General features: G+C 40.4%; 1 protein-coding gene across 8 annotated transcripts in view; it reads right to left on the bottom strand.

Moving 5' to 3' along the window:
* Tacc1 (transforming acidic coiled-coil containing protein 1) overlaps positions 1-20,067 on the bottom strand; it is a 112,348-nt gene that overhangs the window by 73,027 nt on the left and 19,254 nt on the right. For 3 of the 8 annotated variants that reach the window (XM_026404716.2, XM_026404718.2, XM_026404722.2), the window contains exon 1: positions 12,001-12,122. The exons of the other annotated variants lie outside the window; for them this stretch is intronic. In XM_026404716.2, coding sequence (XP_026260501.1) covers positions 12,001-12,077 — 77 coding nt within the window. In that variant the 5' untranslated portion in view covers positions 12,078-12,122. Of the gene's footprint in view, positions 1-12,000; positions 12,123-20,067 lie in introns of those variants that run through there. 8 annotated transcript variants of the gene reach the window in all.

The raw sequence follows: 20,067 nt of genomic DNA, 5'->3' as shown, positions 1-20,067 counted from the left end.
CAAATTTGAAGCCTATTTCTTAGCTATATCTTGTCCTCAGGGTAATCTGCCAACCTCCCCTCTGGGTAGCCACTGTAAAGGTGGCTATTTAGGATTTGACTTGTGTTCCCACTTGTCATCATTATGGGCCACTAGTTATGATGCCAAGTTTGGACCTTGAATGTCACTCAAAGGCCCATGTGCTAAAGACTTGGTCCACAAGGTGGCGCTATCAGATGGTGGCAGAAACTTTATATGGTGGGTGTAGTAGGAGGTCCTCAGGTGATAGGGGTGTGCCCTTGAAGGAAAGTGTGGAATCCTGACCTCTTCCTCTCTCTTTGCTTCCTGGTTGATGAGGTGAGTGGTTTTGCTTCTCCACACTCTCCCACCGCAATGTGCTGTCTCACCACGGGCCCAAAGCAACAGGCCAACTGATCATGGACTAGAAACTCCAAAACTGAGCCAAAATAAACATTTTTCCCTTTGTAACCTGATTATCTCAAGTATTTTGTTACAGTGACAGAAAGCTAACACACATGGCTTCATACACATCAGAAGTACCATAGACTGAATATAATTTATTTTCAGTGCTGAGGATTGAACCCAGGGCCTCAGGCATACAAGGCAAGCACTCTTACATGTAACTTGATTAATGAAGGACTCCAGGGTCTTCTGAGGCCAGTGGACACACAGGCTTGAAAAGGCAAAGGAAATGTCAATCATCTTCCCACTTTCCTATCTTTCACCAAGCCTCCTGAGTTTTGTGTTCTCAAACCCCTCTTTAAGAACAATTTTGATGTAGCTATAGAAACATAACATTTTTCAGTTGTTAGGAAAGCAAGACCCACAGACAAAAATAATCCAGGAAAAAAAAAAAAAAAAAAAACACGAGAAGCATCCTGTCTGCTCTGTGTAAATGCAGCACAGTATTTGGTATTTATCTATAAAATGGGTTGGACAACATTTCCTCAAACATTTACTTGCCTGAAACTATGTTATCAGTAAGGAAAGTGCCATAAAAATTCATTTTCTAGTAGATAAACAGAAGCCTCTGCTGGTTAATGAGTTGCCTGGGTGGCAGACCCACTCTGGAAATACCTAGTCATTTTGTCTCCTCTTGCTTCACCTAAGTTCTTCAAACCTCAATACTAGCTCCCCCACTTAGTAAGTCTGTGACCTTCATTTGTCAACCTTTCCAGGCCTCAGTTTATTAAATCTGTAAAATGGAAAGAATAACATCAACTTCATGGGGCCCCAGAAAATATTACATGAGATGATGGATAAACGTCGGGTCTCTGACCCTCCTAACTTTTATGTATGTGTATATGTGTCTTTTCACATGCAATTTCATCCTGCTATCAAGGGATCTATAGTCTATCCATAGACGTTTTCAGAGCTATTCTCAAGCAAAGCATCTCTGCAAGGTTTCTGGGAGTGCTTATCCTGACGTGGCATGTGGTCAGGATTCTGCAAGGACGGGCATCATGACACAGATACATGTGTCTTCTCAGACACAGAACTATCTGTCTTTCAGAAAACACACGCGACTCCGAAGTGTCTATGTAACATCCCTGCTACGGATTGTACGTCTCCACTGAGAATCATGTGAAAACTTAACTTCTGCTGTGAAGTATGAAGAGGCAGGACCCTCGAGAGGTGATCGGGTCATGAAGGCAGAGCCACTTGCGAGTTTGTGGGGAACAGGTTAATGAGTTATCTCCACCGTGGGCCTGTTATCAAAGACAGTTTGGCTTTGTCTCTTGTGTGTGCCCCTCTCGCCATGTGATATCCAGCTGTCCTGTAACCCCTCAGTCTCTGCAGAGAATCCCCACCAAAACAGATCACTGGATGCAGCTGCCTGATCTTGAACTTCCCATTCTTGACAACAATGAGCTGAAAATACCCTTTTCCTTAATAAATTACCTAGTCTCCAGTATTCTATTACAGCAACAGAAAACGGAAACAAGTCACAAGTTTAAGCAAGCAAAATATAACTTCTTTGGTCTGGAATTGTTACTAATAACATTTGTTGTACATATACCCTAAGACTGATGGAGGAGAAATGTACTACCTACAAGAAAAACAAACAAAAAAAATTATTTTTTAAGTCCAACTATTGTTAAGACTTCTGAGAATGAATAAATGTCAAAGTGAAGAATTCTTGTATTAATAACTGTCCACAATTACCATGTTTCCACTGGTAAAAGAGCTGAAAGATAAAGGAAGAGTAGAGAATAGTGGTTGGCCATTTGGCACTCACTCTGTTAATCTGCTAGTACTTTGTCTCATACTACAAGAAACAGAATCTAGACTGTGAAAAACATTAGCCTGACAAAACATGCAGATGACCAGAGGGCATTTGAAGGTGCCACCGTTTCAGAAGAGGGAGCTAAATTGCTTCAAATGCAAACTTCAGGTGGACTGAAAATTGATTAGGCTAGTATAAATGTTCTGAGAAGCTCGATTATGAATGTCCCTTTTTCCCCAAGCACCACATCCCCTTCCATTCTCAGGGTCACCTCCTCCTGTCTGATTCTGGCATGTGTCCTGTTTCCAATATCATAAACAAATATTAAGATTTTATATATTTAGAAAAGCTTTCCTCTCTTCAGATACATTCCCACATAACAACAAATAGCTTTCATAATGGCTTCTCAGGCAGTCAGTTAATATTTATGGAATTCATGAGAATGAAAAGAAAAAAAATTAACATTTGCTCAATGAATAGGAAGGAGAAAAACCATCTAGAGTTAAACAGAAGAAAAGAGATTACAATACTGAATTTTTTTTCAAAAAAATTATAGTTGTAGATGGACAACATATCTTTCTTTCTTTTTTTCTTTCTTTATGTGGTTTTTTTCTGTGGTGCTGGGGATTGAACTCAGAGCCTTGTGCATGAGAGGCAGCACTCTACCCACTGAGCTATACCCCCAGCCCACAATACTGATTTTTTAAAACACTAGTAAAAAGTGGTGGAAAGAGAATAGATTACTTAATACTAGTAGCTAGTATTAACTAACTAGTTAGCTAATTTTTTTTAAAGTGTCAGAGCCTTATTTTATACTAGTGAATCTAGAAATTTCAGATAGAATAAATGGTTTATTATTTTTAAAAAAGGCGGCCATAAAACATCTAGAAGAAAAAAGGAACCTAAATTCTGGGATAGAGAAGAGCAGAAAGGCTAAGGAAACAACCTCAAAGGAAAACGTGATAGGTTTATATATGTTAGAAATAAACATGACTCCTCAATTTGTGATGTATTCTGGATGTGCGTCCTGGAACAGAAAAGGGATATTGAGTGAAGACTAAGGAAATATGAATAAAATATGAAATTTAATTAATAATAATGTACCAATATTGATCTATTTCTTGTAACAAATGTACTACATAAGATGTCAATAACAAGGGAAACTGGATGTGTCATACAGAGGATATATCAATATATGTTCAATTTTTTTATAAGGCAAGAAAAAATTTAGTTTAAAAAATACTTTCTCTTTAAAACATAAAGACATTAGAATAAACAAATGTCAAAGTGTTTAAGAAAAAAGAAGGAGGAGGAGGAGAAGGAGAGAATTGTATAAAAATAGTATAACAAAAGCCTGTTAAGTGAACATATAGGTTTTAGGATTCAGTATTATATCCCTACTTGTAACCCCAGCAGCTTGGGAAGCTCAGGCAGGAGGATTGCAAATTGAAAGCCAGCCTCATCAACTGAGTGAAGCACTTAGCAACTCAGTGAGACCCTGTCTCTATCCTGGCACCAAAAAAAAGAATCTAAATTTAACATTATATCCCAGTTTTGTCACTTATTTACTATGAGACCTTGGGCAAGTTATTTAGTCTCTCTGTATCTATTTCCTCATACATAAAATTTAAAACTGTGCCTACTTTTTATAGTTATTTGAGGAATCACATGACTTGATGCATGTAAGATACTGAGAATTTTCCTAGAATATAATAGGTGCTCAATAAATGTTAGCTGGCTTCATCATACAAAGAACTCTCAAGAATATTGAAAAATTAATCTTGGTACAAAATTGACAAAGAAACAAGAATTAAGGAATTAAAAATGGCTAATAAATTCACTCTCACTAATCAATAAAAATGCTAAAACAAGATTGTACCTTTTTTCTTTTTAAAGAGAGAGTGAGAGAGGAGAGAGAGAGAGAGAGAGAGAGAGAGAGAGAGAGAGAGAATTTTTAATATTTATTTTTTAGTTCTCGGCGGACACAACATCTTTGTTGGTATGTGGTGCTGAGGATTGAACCCGGGCCGCACGCATGCCAGGCGAGCGCGCTACCGCTTGAGCCACATCCCCAGCCCCCCCTTTTTTCTTATCAAATTGATTTTTTTAAATTTTTTGATACCAGGGATTGAACCCAGGGGTTCTTAACCATTGAGTCATATCCCCAGCCCTTTATAAAATTTCATTTTGAGACAGGGTCTCGCTAAATTCCTTATGCCTTGCTAAAATGCTGAGGCTGGGACTGGGGTTGTGGCTCAGCAGCAGAGGGCTTGCCTAGCACGTGCAAGGCCCCGGGTTCAATCCTCAGCACCACATAATAATAAATAAATTGAAAAAAAAGGTATTGCATCCAACTACAACTAAAAAGTAATTTTTTTAAAAAATAAAAAAATAAATTGCTGAGGCTGCCTTTGAACTTGGGATCCTCCTGCCTCAGCCTCTTGAGCTGCTGGGATTATAGGTGTGCACCACCTTCCCCCCTACCAAACTGATTTAAGATGATAGGGCCCAGCCCAGTAGAAAGGATCTATGAGAATGTCACTGTTGTATACTGCTCAGGGGAATATAATTTGTTACTACTTTTGGAGAGAAAATTTGACAATATGTGGTAACCTATAGCAACCTTTGGAATGTTCATATTCTTTTACCCTATAAATGAACTTTTAGGGGCTGGGATTGTGGCTCAGCGGTACAGCGCTCGCCTAATTCGGGCGGGATCCGGGTTCGATTCTCAGCACCACATAAAAATAAAGGCATTGTGTTGTGTCCATCTATACCTAAAAATAAATTTTTTAAAAAATGAACTTTTAGGAACATATCCTAAGTTATTAGTCTGGGATACACAAAGAATTATAAGGCTATCAATTAACTACTATGTTATTTATGAGCAAAAATTGTAACCTACCTATCTGTGAACCATTTAGGAAAAAAAAATAAATTATGGCACATGTCAATAATGAACCATTAAGTAAACATTAAATGCTATTTCTGAATTCAGTAAAATGATATGGAAAAATGTTTATAAAACTGAATGAAAAATCAGAATGCAAAACACATTACATAGGCCTATTTCTGAAAAATAAAAATAAACTGTACAAAAACACACCAGCGTGCTAACCATCTCTGAGTGGTGAGATTATGGTGACTTATTTTCTTACCAGTATTATCAGTTTTCTAAATTTTCAGATATTCTTTCTAAAAATGTACTTTTGGATGATAAAAATATATATGCCATAGAAAAATTGGAAATTCAGAAGAATAAAAAGAAAATATTTATAATGCTATTGAATGACTAATTAACAAAAATTCAGACACAGTAAGGTGTGGACAAAGGAAAATCTGTCCCTGATGTGCTACCTGGGGTGGGCAGTAAGATGCTGGAGAAGATCACAGGAAGCTGTGGTTTCAGGTACCCTGACATTGAGTTGAGTCCCTCTGTGAGAATACTTCTCCCCAGTGTAGACTAGGGCTACTGCGGTGATTTGGCCAACCCCTCAGCTGAAGACCTGCATCTATGGCTCCTGAAATTGAGTTGAAATTCCAACCTGGTGTCACCCAGCCCCTATCTGCCTCTGCAGACTTACTGCTTTCCATTCCCTTCAATCCCTTCCACCTCCACCCTACCCACCAAACCCTCACCATTCCCCACGCATGACAGGTCCCTGACACCACTAGGCCTTTGCACATGCTTCCCTTCTACTCGACTGCCTTTCCCTCACCTGGTGGCTCACTTGTCCTTCAAGACTCCTTCCAGCGTCAGTTTCTTCCTGGAAATTGGTGGGCACCCTGCTACCTGCTCATCTCATCTCTTCAAACTCTGGCCCTCACCATGATTCTCAATCTCCTACCTGCCTCATAGGAGCTCCTGCCCATACATCACGAATCACTAGGGAAATGAAAACCTAAACTAAATGAGATACCACTTCACATCCATTTAAAAGCAAAGGAAAATCGCAAAGGCGGGGAGACTTGGAATCCTCCTACATTGGAGTTAGGAATGCAAAATAGTGCAGCCACAATGGGAAACAGTTTGGTGATTCTTCAAAAAGTTAAATATGGAGTTACCATGAGACTCAGCAATTTAACTCCTATGAATATATCCAAAATATATCCAAATATATCCAAATTAAAAACAGAGTCTCACATACACTTGTACACTAATGCTCAGAGCAGAATTGTTCACAACAGCCAAAAGGTGGAGGCAGCTCACATGCCCATCTACCAATGAAGGGATAAACAGAATGTGACACATGTGCACACCGACATACACAATGGAATAGTATTAACCTGTAAAAAGGAATGGACTTCTAATGCATGCTACAACATCCATGAACCTTGAAAATATTACACTAAGTAAGCCTAACACAAAAGAATAAATACTGTAGGGTTCTAGGATTTTCTGTGAGGGACCTTGAATAGGAAATAGAGACAGTAAGAAGGCAAAAGCTTCCCAGTAGCCAGGGAAGAGAAAATGAAGAGCTGTTGTTTAATGGGTACAGAATTTCTAGCTGGGGTGATGAAAAAGTTCTGAAAATGAATAGTGGTGAGAGTTGTCCAGTGTTCTTCATGTTACTGTATCGTATGCTTAAAAATGGTTAAAATGGTGAGATGTTCTTCTACGCAGCCTTTACTAAACTTGTGGAGGGAAGCTCCCCCAAAGGCCAGAGTGAGCTTCCTTGGAAGGTGGACTTCCATGTTCATGGCCCTGTGGGATGGCACCGGTTCACGTCCTGGCCTTGGGTTAACGATTCATCCACCCTATAGTTCACTCTGGCAACTGACCAACTCAGACCTCAGATAATCCACTTCCTGAACACAGAATCCAGCAGCTGTGCCTATTTATTTATCTATTATTTTGCTTCTTGGTTTTTGATCCTGAAACATATACCAGCTAGGAGAGCCTGTGGGGTGAGGCAGGCGTGGGGCACTGTTGGTCACTACAAAAGGGAAAAACTTATGGAACTAAACTACACATAGACTCCATCCGAGTACCAACCCTTGGACTAACTTTGAATGATTTGCTGAGAGGGATTCTTCTCACCTTATTACTTTTTTTTTTTTTTCACTATTTCCTATGCAGTCTAAAGTTGTGTTATCTAAACTCAGCATATACATACAAATAATTGCCTTGTCATGCAATTCCAGCCATTTCCTTTTGGGCTGGCTTTACCAGAGATGGAGGCAGACAACATCCCCTCAAAATTATATATTTCTACGTCCCTTTGGCCACTTCTCCGAGTTAAATACTATAATTTTTAAAAACTTTTCTTCATGCAGCTGGTTTTTCTAGGTCTTTCTCACTAACATTCTCTAAATTACTCTCTTTAATTGTACTTTTAAACTTTGTACATGGACATTTTAAAACTTCTCTAGTACACGGGAACTGACTTTTTATTTATTTATTTTTGGGGGACTGAAGATTGAACCCAGGGCCTTGCACATGCTAGGCAAGTGCTGCACCACTGAGGTACACTCCAGTACACTCCAGTCCTTTTTTCTTTTTCTTTTTCTTTTTTTGACACAGATCTCACTAAGTTGCTGAATCTCACTAGGTTGCCCAGGCCAGTCTCAAACTTGCCATCCTCTTGCCGCAGCCTCCAGAGTTGCTGGGATTACAGGCATGAGCCACTGTGCATACTCTAAGGAGTTTTTTAATGCTAATAAAAATTGTGTAGCGAGAGATGGTTGACAGCATTATGAGTTTGAAAGCAATGGGTTTCAGAAATATTGCTTCCTGAGTTTACATATTTTGAGCCATGTTTTCTTGCATCTAAAACTTCAAAGCCAGCATGTCCCTCTCTGTTTCAAGGACATATCTGTCCCACACTGACCTGCCCATGAAGAGGTACTTTGACTTAGCTGTTGGGGACTTTGCAGTTCACTAAAACATCATAATATCTGCATCTCCTTCACATGATCAGAAGGACACATGGCAAAATCACTCAAGGCTTTAGGAACTTCCATCTTTGCTACTGACCTATTCCATTATCTGTTAAACGCCAAATGCAAACAAAAATTGGCCTAGAAACGTACCTATTAAGAATTGACAACAGGTACATATCTTGCATTCCAGGCCGACAAGCTAAATAAGAACTAGATGAAATAGTTACATATTATATTCCCTCTTGAACTACCTGAGCCATTTTACTGAAAGGTCATTTATAGTGCACCAAACTACCATATCCCCAAACACATTTTTCCACCCTCTTGACAGTATAACTTTCTGGGGGAAAAAATAAAAATTAACTCAAAAAAGCTACTGGCTTGCGTTTCTAAGAGGCCTTGTTGAATTAGCACACAAATCAACCTTTCCTTGAGAAGAAACCTCACCTTACTCTCGGATCTTCCTCCCAAAGAGCCCAGTATCTGGTTCTTAGGTACACAGACATGTAAATGTAAAACTAATTAAACAAGGCCTCATTAAATGTCAGGCCCTGTGCTAATATACACCAATTGCAAAAGTAGATTACTACTTGCCATTTTAAAGATGCAGAAATTTGTCCAACTGAAGAGTTTAACTGCATTTCCAGTGTGTCCACACTAAGCCTGTAAGTCATCTAGCAGGAATTGCAACCTAGGTCTTCCTAACTCCATAGCTCCTTATGACCTTACTGTGCCCTCCCTGAATAAGTGAGGTGAAATCCCCCTCTAGCTTTTACCAAAGTCAGTCTGTTTGTGTCCTTAGGTTTGGAGAAAATTGGCTACGCTTTTCAATGATAGTGAATTTTATCTTAAAATCAGACATTACTTTTCATGTACATCTATGTTTGCTTATATTTCACAACAAAGATCTTAGAAGAGATTTTTCTGGTTCCATTAGGTACCTGATTAAATTATTCTGAAATACAAACTGTGCACATTCTGAAACATAATTTCTCCCTCAGAAAGACAAATGCCTTCATTAATGCATTTTTATGTATTTATTTATTTATTAAAGGAACAATGGATTTAGAAAACACCACAGTCAGAGTAGGGGAACTTCCTTGAGGTCAGCCTTATCCATGACAGCCACATGTTGGCAGGAAATCTGCAGCGGGTGAGATCACAATGAATCCCCTACTTTCTTGAACCCTGGAGAGACTTGTAGTTTATGCATATGAACAAGGCAGGACTTAGATAAAGTGCATACTTTTTTGCTTTTACAGGTGTGGAACTTTATCTTTCTAAAGGGTTTCTCATCTGGGAATGCCAAGTGCTTTGTAAGGCTAAGTCTTTGAGCAGAGCCTGACACTGATGAGACTGATAATCCCAACACACTGACCACAGTGCTTATGTATCTCCTTTCCTTCTTTCCTTTTTCTTTTTTCTTTTTTTCTTTTTTTTTTTGTGTGTGTGTGTGTATGTGTGTGTGTGTGTGTGTCCCAGTGCTGGGGATGGAACCCCCAGGGACTTGAGCATGCTAGGCAATTGCTCTACCACCAAGCTATACCCCCATCCTATGTACTTCTTTTTGTTCTTGTAATTTTTTTTAATTGCAGATGGACACAGTACCTCTGTTTTATTTATTTATTTTTATGTGGTGCTGAGGATTGAAACCCAGTGCCTCACATATGCTAGGCAAGCAAGTGCTCTACCACTGAGCTACAACCCAGCCCCTCTGTGCTTCTTAATGCAATCACTCAAGTGGGCAAGGGCTGTATTCCTAACCAGAGATCAAAGATGGGCATTTATGTTTAAATTTAGGGAAGCTTTGCAAAATATCTCTCTCTCATGAAAGAGAGAGGTCCTCTATTGCCAAGCCACTGAATAATTTAACAACTGATAGCTTAACAACCTTACACTGAACCCCACACTGCATGCTGACTTCAACATGCTGTAAGCGAATGGTCCCACTATTTGCTTTCAAGTTACACAGTAAACCTGGCCACATATTCACAAAAGGTAAACAGTCAACTTTCATCCTTGCCTAAAGCAATATACTTTATTGCTCAAAGATAAAACTATAATGCATGATTCATATATATTCATATACATATATATAATCTTATGTCAAGCTCAGAATAGTTTATGAAGTAGGTATTATCATTGTGCCTGTTTTACAAATGGAGAAAGTGAGACAGGGAGAAATTAGAAATGGATAAAAACCAGGCATAGTGGCCCACTGTAATCCCAGGGTTCGGGAGGCTGAGACAGGAGGATTGTGAGTTCAAAGCCAACCTCAGCATCCACAAGGTACTAGACAACTCAGTGAGACTCTATCTCTAAATAAAATAGGGCTGGGGATGTGGCTCAGTGGTCTAGTGCTCCTGAGTCCAACCCCCAGTACCACCTCCCCCACCCCCCAAAAAAGAAATGGATGAAAGACTTCCACTGTTAAGAAACAGAGCCTGGAATTGAAGCCACAGCTATCTGCTTCCAGACTTTTAACTTCACCTTTTATGTTTGTTAAACCAACATTGGCAATTTCATCTTTTAAGTATTAAGCATCACTTATTCAGATAATTCCCTTATTCAAGGAAACTAAAGAAAAAAAGGAGTGTGCTCTGCCAGCTGTGAAAAAATTGATCAGTCACAACTCTGGGGTGGGAGGCAGCTGCAGCATGAGCTCTGGTGTCAACCACGGATTCACTACTTTCCAGCTTTGTGACCTTGGACAAGTTGCTTGATCTCTCTGTGCTTGTTCACTCACCAGTAAAATGATAACAATAACAGAAATTAAGGCACTGTTCTTAGGGATGAAGTATCAGAGGATTTAGAAGCATTCTTTTTTTTTTTTTGCACTTCTAAAATGCTCAATAAATCTCAGCTACCCTTATCATTAATAAGCTGCCTAAACGAAGTTTAGATTTAAGATCATATGCAAATATTAGGAGGCATAAACAACACATCTAATATTTGGATACCAGGGAAGTTATTTTGCATTGAAAGGTTGATCAAAAAGTCCTCCCAGGGCCCAGTCTGCCTACATGATAGGTGAGCGTATCTTTCTCAAACTAAATAGATTTGACACTTGCTGAATTAAGAAGTGTAAATTTCTTGGCATTGCCTCACCTCCAATACAGACACGCAGTTCTAAAAAAATAAATAATGAATTAATTAAACATGTAAAGACTGAATTCTCAAAAGGTTACCTACTCATCTTCTTCCTGCGGAGATGTAGGGCCGTCTTTCAAACCATGGGACTTGCTCTAAATCAACTTCTCTAAAAATTCCCCTTCATGGCTTGCCTTACAGTACTTGGTGTCCCCAATTGTTGCCGTCCCAGAACAAAAGCCTAATTGCTGCTGCTACAATGCAGCCCTTTTTCTGAGATCATCATGAAGCTCTCGGAGCAAACAAGAGAGGGAGTTCTTGGAAGCTGCGAGCACTGTATCAAAATTCCAGGACCCCACAGGCCAATATGAACCGAGTTTTATCTCTGAGACTCCAATCCCTCTGTAGTACCTCACCTCCCTGCAATTAGCTCTGTCTTGCGAAAGTTTCCAGAGCCCTTCGGGGCACGTGTCTTTTCCTGTCTGCAAGAGTTAGAAAAACGCAGGGTCCCCTTTTTCGTCTGCACAGCGTGTCTGGGAGCAGCACAGCTGTTTGGCCTGGGCATGATTTTGCCGCAGTGGGTCCTTGGGGGCGTCCCCGGTCGGACGCCACCAAGGTCCCTCTGGGTAAGGCTGGGAAGAGAGGTCCCAGCCAGCCAAACCCTAAGCGCTCGCGTCCCCTCTGCGGCGAGCGGGAACCCCACCTTCCCAGCCCTTCGGGGACCAGCCCCGTGCGCTTCAATCCCGGGCTGGCATGCAAACCCCCAAAGGGTGGCCCCAGGAAAGGGCTCTGGGACTCACGCGGCCTCTCTGGGTCTCGGGAGCCTCTCCCCGGTGGGTTCCTGGCCCCGCGGGCTCTGAGAGTGGGAGCCTCCCATCGCGCGGAACTGGGCGCCCCAGCTGAGCCCTCGGAGCTGCGCGGCGCCCGGGCTGCGCGCGGACCTGGGCGGGCAGGCGGCGGGGCGGAGGAGGAAGGGTGGGGCCGAGGGGTGGGCGGGGGTGAGGGCAGCCCTGCCTCAGGGTCCGGGCCACGGCGAAAGCCGGGGAAGGGAGGTTGCTGCCAACTTCTCGGCTCGTGGCAGGGCCGGGCCTGCTCCCTGACCCCGCGCCCAGCGCCCTGCCCGGAGACGCTGAGCGCCCAGGACTCGCCGGGAGGCGCGCGGCTACTGGAGGGCCTCGGGCAATGGGCGCCCTGACTCCAAGCGAGGGAAACCTCAACTGAAGAGGGCAACAGGTGGCGTGGGCCGGAGGCCTTCGTGCGTCCTGGGTCCCAGTGGAAAGACGTCGCGCTCTCGGGCCAGCTCAGCTGGGGTTGGAAGGGAGGCAGCGGGAAGAGGCCCCACAGGGAGGCTATTCAGAAAAGTACCAATAGGGGGCGGTGCGGGCCGGGGTCAGGAGACCCAGGCAGTGTTTCAAAGGGATGTGGCCTTCCCGCTCCAAATCGCTGCGCTCTCCAGGGGCAGGAGTGAGGCGTTGCCTGAGTTGTAACAGGAATCGAGGTTAATCTTAGTTCTGCCCTCCGCCGCCCCACACACTAGCTGGGTGGCTTGGGACAAATTATTTCACCCTCTGAGTCTTGTTTTCTTCTTCTGTAAAATAAGGGAGTATTGTTTTCTTTACCTCTTAATGTCCCTTCTGTCTCTGAAAAACATGGAATGAAGTCTCTTCCAAACTATTTTTTTGGGGGAAATGCTCCTATTCCTTCCATTTCATCTGCGATCCAGTTATACCTAATGAGTTTCTTCTTTCTCACCCATTCCTGCCCCCCACCTCCCTCCTTTCCGGCCATCTGTCCTCACCCCAAGCAGGACTTGATGGAACAGATTAGAATGCCCTTTACTGTTAACACCTGTTCATCTTTCCAGATGCTTTTCAAACCTCCTGTCTGTAACACCATCCTGCATATTGATACCACTTCTGTCTTGTTATAGCCTGTCTCGCTCACTAGAGGTAAACTCCAGGAAGACAGAGAATTAATTTTATTGTTTTGAGACAGAGTAGCCCATGCTGATCTCCAACTGTGAGCTCAAGCATTCTTCTGGCCTCAGCCTCCCGAGTAGTAGCTGGGACTACAGTGCATACCACCTTTCTAATATGTCTTCCCCCCAACTAAACCCCCATACTGTGGATTGAACCCAGGGGCACTTTACCGTTGAGGTACATTCCCAGTCCCATCCGCTCCCCCGTTTTTGAGACAGATTTCCTAAATTGCCTAGGCCGGCCTCAAACTTGCAATCCTCCTGTTTCAACCTCCCGACTCCTGGCAGGCTGCACCACCTTGCAGAATATGTGTGGAATATGAGTTTTTAAATGGCAAGATGGCTTTCTTACCTCTGTCCTAGCTTAGAGTTATGGTTTATGTAAAATAAATATTTATTAACTGAATGAGCTCATAGCTGAGCACATAGAACTGTATTCAATGTTAACTTTATTCATCATTGGCAACTATAGGAGAATAAAGACATATACAGTTACATTTCAATTTTTCCAGCAAAATTGTAATACTTTTATTTATAGCAACTCTCTTCTTTATGTATCAAATTTTGACTACCTCTTTATTTATTATCATCACTCTGCTTAACCAGAGGGCTCCCAAGGTCCAGAATGCTGCCCCATTGAAACACATACATATCTTTGGGGGGGGGGGGAATAAATAGTAAAAGGAAAATGAGACTGGAATTGAGATATGGCCCAACACATACATATCTTTGGGAGACGGAATAAATAGTAAAAGGAAAATGAGACTGGAATTGAGATTTTTGTAGGAAAGACTTCAGATAACTAAAAAGAAATTGACTCCTGGTGGATCATCATTTAAAAAAAAAAAGTTCAAATTCATTATGCAGTGTCATTGAAACACCACTGATAATGTAAACACATCCCTGTCAGAGCTGTGGTTCCCTTCTAAAGGGAATTCTCTCCTAGTGAGAAAGGTCTTTATTCTCCAAGGGTCATTCCAAGAAAAATGGGAGGGGGAGCAGCAGGAGGGGAGGGCAGGAATGGCAAAGTTTCTTTCTCTGGGTAGACAAGATGGGCTGTCGGAAGTTTTTTGTTGTTTTGTTTGTTTGTTTGGGGGTACCAAGGATTGAACTCAGGGGCACTTGACCACTGAGCCACATCCCCAGCCCTATTTTATATTTTATTTAGAGACAGGGTCTCACTGAGCTGCTTAGCACTTTGCTTTTGCTGAGGCTGGCTTTTGCGATCCTCCTGCCCCAGCCTCCATAGCCTCTGGGATTACAGGCATGTACCATCTCAACCGGCTAGAAGTTTTTATTCCTGTTAGTGCAGAAAGGCACAGGGTAGTGCCACTAAAATGGTTTCAAAGAAAAGGAGACAACTGGCAAGTGGCTTAATGGTAGAATAGCTGCCTAGCACAAGCAAGCCCCTGGGTTTGACTTCTAGCATGGCAAAAACAAACAAACAAACAAACAAAAACAACCTCTTATGTTGCAGAGAAATTGAGACAACAAGGGGAAAAGGATTCTGCAAAATAATGTGAGAGATTATCTACATGGGGTCCAACACTTTCAACCAGTTTGACATATTTTACTTTATATGTTTTCTTGTTCTGTGGCTCTTTGGGAGACATTGGCAGTTGGGGCTCCAGATTCATGGAAGTGAAGACAGTGAAGGGAAAGTTTTGTCTTTGGAAAGTAAACTTAAGAGGTTTCTTTAAGAAAAAAATGTCCAAGAAAGACTTGAGATCCCCAACATATAATTTCTTCTTTTCCCCAACATAAAATGATTTGTCCTATGGAAGCAGAGCTAAGATCCAGATTTTCTCTGTCCCAGATGCTGGCTGTAGATCTTCAACAAAGGGATAGATTATAGGATATGTGAAATCCTTCTGCTTAATGTCCCTTGGTGTAAAGACCTCTTCTTTTTATGTTTCAATTAAGAAAAAAAAAATGAAGCCAGGTGGGTGGTGCATACCTGTAATTACAGTGACTCAAGAGGCTGAGGCAGGAGGATCTCAAGTTTTAGGCCAGCCCAGGTAACTGAGCAAGACCCTATCTCAAAATAAAATATAAAAAGGGCAGGGGATATAGCTCAGTGGTAGAGTTCAATCTCTAGTACAGCACAAATAAGTAAATCCCCCAAATATCAGCATCCTTAATAAAGGTACAGGATTATTACCATACAGTCCTGCTCTGAGGAAATGCATGAGAAATGGAAACATCTCTGAAGTCCTATACTTAGAGGCAGCTGTAAGTTGTGAGCAGCCCTGCTGTTGTCTGCACCCAAAAACTGAAAAAATAATACCGCTTCTAGGGCTCAGAACCAGTCACACGGCCAAGGAGTTCTCCTTTAAGTGGCGGCTTGAAGCGAACAGCTGTACATACTTGATACTGCATTTCATATAAAGAGAAAATAAAACCTTGTATTTTTTTGGTGTTCTGAATTTCCGTCTAATTGTGACAGAGGAAAGAGAGGAAGAGGAGAGGAAGGCAGCTCTCATTTTGCAGTCTCTGGGTGAGCAAGCTACATGGTGGCCAGAGAGGGCCAGAAGGAACACATGGCTATCACAGAATCTAGGAGAAGGGCTAGTATTTGATATCCAGTATTAAGGTTTTGATTTGTGCATTATTGTCCTATAAATAACGTATTATATATATATATATATATATAATTATAAATTATATATAAGGTATTTTATATATATATATATATTTAAATATATATATATACACATGTATAAATATACATATATATATTTAGTCATAGATGGACACAATACCTTTATTTAATATTTGCTTATTTTTTTTACGTGGTGCTGAGGATCAAACCCAGTGCCTTGCACCTGCTAGGCACAGGCTCTGAGGCACACCCCCAGCTTCAAATAAATTATTTTTTAAACATTGAAAAATAGTAAGTCTGCTGAAAACTAAAAAATAAATATTAAAAAATCTCTCTCTTTCTCTTAAAAAATTTTTTAAAAATGAAAAATAGTAAGGAAAGAAAATTTAAGAAATTGAAACTGAGATTGGTCCTGAGATTGCAAAATGCATTTCTCAGTGTCAAATCCTATCCCCAGAGTGCTAATTATGCTCAATAGAGTAATGGGAACTAGCATTTATTGGATATCAGGGACTGTGCTTGGTGGTTAAAAAAAAGGAAACACATTCAAGTCTTATAAGTGAGAAAAAATAACAGTGTGTAACACTTAATGAGCACCTTCATGGTGCCAGACTCTGTTCTAAGTGCTTTAGATTTATTAACTCATTTACTGTTCACCAACCTTGCAGGTATGCACTTTTAATATCATCAATTTACAAGTGAGTAGAATAAAGCATATAAAGATTAACCATACCCAAGGCCACATACCTAGGCAAGGGCAGAGCTGGTACTCAAACTCAGATAGGCTATCTGCAGAGTACAGCACAGGGCTCAGCTTCTGTGCTACATTGTCTCAAGCCTTCTACAGTATACCCCACTTGAAGATGAAGAAACTGAGGTAGATGAGGCAGCCAGTATTTAAACCGAGTTCTGTGTTAATTACAAAGCTTATGTTCAACATGAATTTTTTCCCCCTAGCAATCATGCCAAATAAGTATCACCTTCCAACATAGCTACCTTAGGAAGTTATGTACTGATCTCAGAGCTGCACCATCTCTCCTCCTGTGGAAATTATTTACATGACAACCCATAGGTCAAAGGATAAAACTAGTTCATTCCTTCAGAGCCAGATAGATTTTGTTCTTCACATCAGGTTGTAAGTGCTCCAACACTGCTGTCTTTGAGAATAGTTTGGCTATTCAAAGTTCTTTGTCTTCCCACATAAAATTTAAAATGTTTGTTAAGTTAAAAAAAATTGTCAGAATTTTCAGCAGAATTGCATTGAATCTACTGATTAATTCAAGAGGGGTTGCCAGCTGAACAATAAAAAGACTTCTAATTCATGAACATGAGTAGATTCCCACATATCAATATTCTTTCATATCCTGTAATACTTTAAACTTTTCAGCCTGTGGGGCTCACACATCTTTTGCTAAATTTGTGATTGTTTTATGCTATTATACACAGAGCTGTTTTATAAATTTACTTTCTAAGTGTTAGTTGCTACTATGTAAGATACAATTGATATTTGCATATTGTATCCTGCAACTTTGCTAAAGTCATAGCTATTTTTTGCAAGTTCCTCAGGATTTTCTATACAATATCACTTTTATCTGAAGACAGTTTTACTTATTCCTTTCTGGAATGTATTCCTTTTATCCCTTGTTACACTGGCCAGGCACTCATGCACAATGTTAAATAAAATAGTGAGAGCCAACATTCTTGGCTTATTCCTGATCTTTGTTTTTTTTTTTTTTAATTCCTAATTTTCTGAGAGTTTTTTTTAATGATAAAAAGATGTCACACTTTGACAAATGCAATTTCTGTACCTACTGAAATGATCTTATTGTCTTTCTCCTTTATCTTTTTTCATTTGTTGTTACATTGATTAATTTTCAGATGTTAAACCAACCCTGCATTACCACTTAATTGTGGTATATCATCTTTTATAATATGCTGCTGGATTTGCTAATATTTTATTGTAGATTTTTGCATTTATATTCATGAAGGATATTGGTCCATGGTTTTCCTAAGATGTCTTTATCTGATTTTAGAATGTCTTTTTCTAGTTTTTTTCTTATGATGTCTTTATCTGGCTGGCACAGTGGCACATTCCTGTAGTCCCAATTACTTAGAAGGCTGAGGCAGGAGGATCATAAGTTTGAGGCCAGCTTCAGGAACTTATTGAAATCCTGTCTGAAAATAAAAAATAAAAAGAGCTAGGAATGTAGTTTAATGCTAAAGCATCCCTGGATTTAATCCCCAGTACTGGGGGGTGGGGAGAAAAGAAAGAAAAATATATCTTTATTTGGTTTTTGGAATACTGGTACCATAAAATGAGCTGGAGAATACTCCCTCCTTCCTTATTTTCTGAAACAGTTTTTATAGGATTGGTGTTTTTGCTCCCATAAATATTGATAGAATTCACCAATGGAGCCATCTGAGCCTGGAATTTTTTCAGATGATTTTTAATTATAAACTCATCTGAATTTCTTTAATTGACATAGAGCTGCTCAAGCTTTCTATCTTTTGGGGGAGTGAACTTTACAATTTATGTCTTTCTTGAAATGTGTCCATTTCATCTCTGTGTCACAATTAAGGATGTAAAGTTGTTCATAATAACAATGGAGCATTATTTTTTTAATATCTCAAGGATAAGCAGTGGTGTTCCCTCCTCTTTTGTTCTTTGTTTAAATATATAAGCAAGTAGAATTGTATTAAACTTATGCATAACATAATTTAAAAGAAGTGGTATTCTTCCACTAATAAGAACGGTATAAGGCTATTGTGAGCGGCTGTAATAGATAAGCCTCTAAATCCCAGTGGTTTAATAATAAAAAGTTTATTTCTCAACAACTAGAAGAGTGAAATGGGCGTTCGGATTTGGTTTTCTTTCAAGCGCTGGTTCAGGGACCTGGCTTCCTTCCATTTCCTGCTCTGCCTGTGCCACAGTGGTTTGCAAGGTCACTGCTCATGTGCTTTGAGCTGGTGGGAGGAAAAACAATGGTGGCTCCTGTGCAGGTTTTCATGGCTGAGGTCTGGGTATACAATGCGTCTGCCCACATTCCATTGGCTAGAATTCATTCACATGATCACACTGAACTGCAATGGAGCATGAGAAATATAATCAGCTCATCCAGGAAGATGAGCCCTCTGACTCTGAGATGGCTAGTAGTCTTAGCTATAGGTATCCTCCCTTTCTGGCCTTCACAAAAATCTCCTCAAAAACCAAACAAACAAAACCACATGAACATACTGGAGTAAAGTCCAGCCTTTTGCAGTTTTAACTAAAGCTTTAAAATTGTACATCCATCCATTATGTGCCTGCAAATAATGGTAAGTATCAGGACATGCCTGGTGGCTTCCATCCATTTCCGAGAAGGCCCATTCAGTGAGGGCCAGATCCAGATTGTGTGTATCCTGATGCTCTAATAATTTTGTGGGACCCTGCTTACTTTAAAGTTGGCAACTTTTCCTTTTTCATCTTTTTTTTCCTCCTTTATGTAGGTTAGGCAGAGATTTCCCATCTCACTGAATTCCTTCTCAGAATTGGTACCTTGAATGCCTCTCTGTAAACTTAAGTTCTGAAACTAAATAGGTTCTAAGAGCCTAAATTCAGATACAGGAATGTAGAAAACTTTCTCTTGGGCACCTGTATCTTCATGGAAGCACTCTCTCTTTGCAGGACATTTTTTTCTATCAGGGGTTGGTGGAGTTTATGACCAGGTACTTCTCATTTGGGGTCCAGCATTGTTATCCACTAAGGTGTATCTCCTTTGCCCCATAAATAGAATTGTTAACTTCATTTGCCACTACTTTATCCATATTTTTCATGGCTGTGACCAAAACCCCCAACAAGAACAACGTAGAAGAGTAAAGTTTCTTTTGGCTGATGGTTTCAGAGGCCTCAGCCCATAGAAAGCTTATTCCATAGCTCTGGGCTTGAGAATATTATAACAAAAGGGTGTGGAGGAAAAAAGCAGCTCAGGACAAGGGAGATACTAGAAATTTCTTTTCTCTCTTTCTTTCTGTGTCATTCATATTTGAGACTTATTAATTTTATTAATTTTTCCAAAGGACCAACTTTTGGTCTTATTGGTTTTTTTTCTCTCTCCTTTTGTTCTTTATTTCATTGATTTCTGTATTTACTATTTCCTTTCTTTCGCTTGTCTAAGGCTCTATTTGCTCTCCTTTTTCTAGATTTTAAAGGTAACGATTTAAGCCAAATGCAGTGGCATATGCCTGTGATTCCCAAGACTCAGGAGGCTGAGGCAGAAGGATTCCAAATTGAGGGCAGACTCAGTCACT

Source organism: Urocitellus parryii, chromosome 14 (genome assembly GCF_045843805.1).
Source record: "Urocitellus parryii isolate mUroPar1 chromosome 14, mUroPar1.hap1, whole genome shotgun sequence".
Lineage (NCBI taxonomy): Eukaryota > Metazoa > Chordata > Mammalia > Rodentia > Sciuridae > Urocitellus > Urocitellus parryii.
Note: the sequence above shows the minus strand (reverse complement) of the source record. Positions and strands in the feature narration are given on the sequence as shown.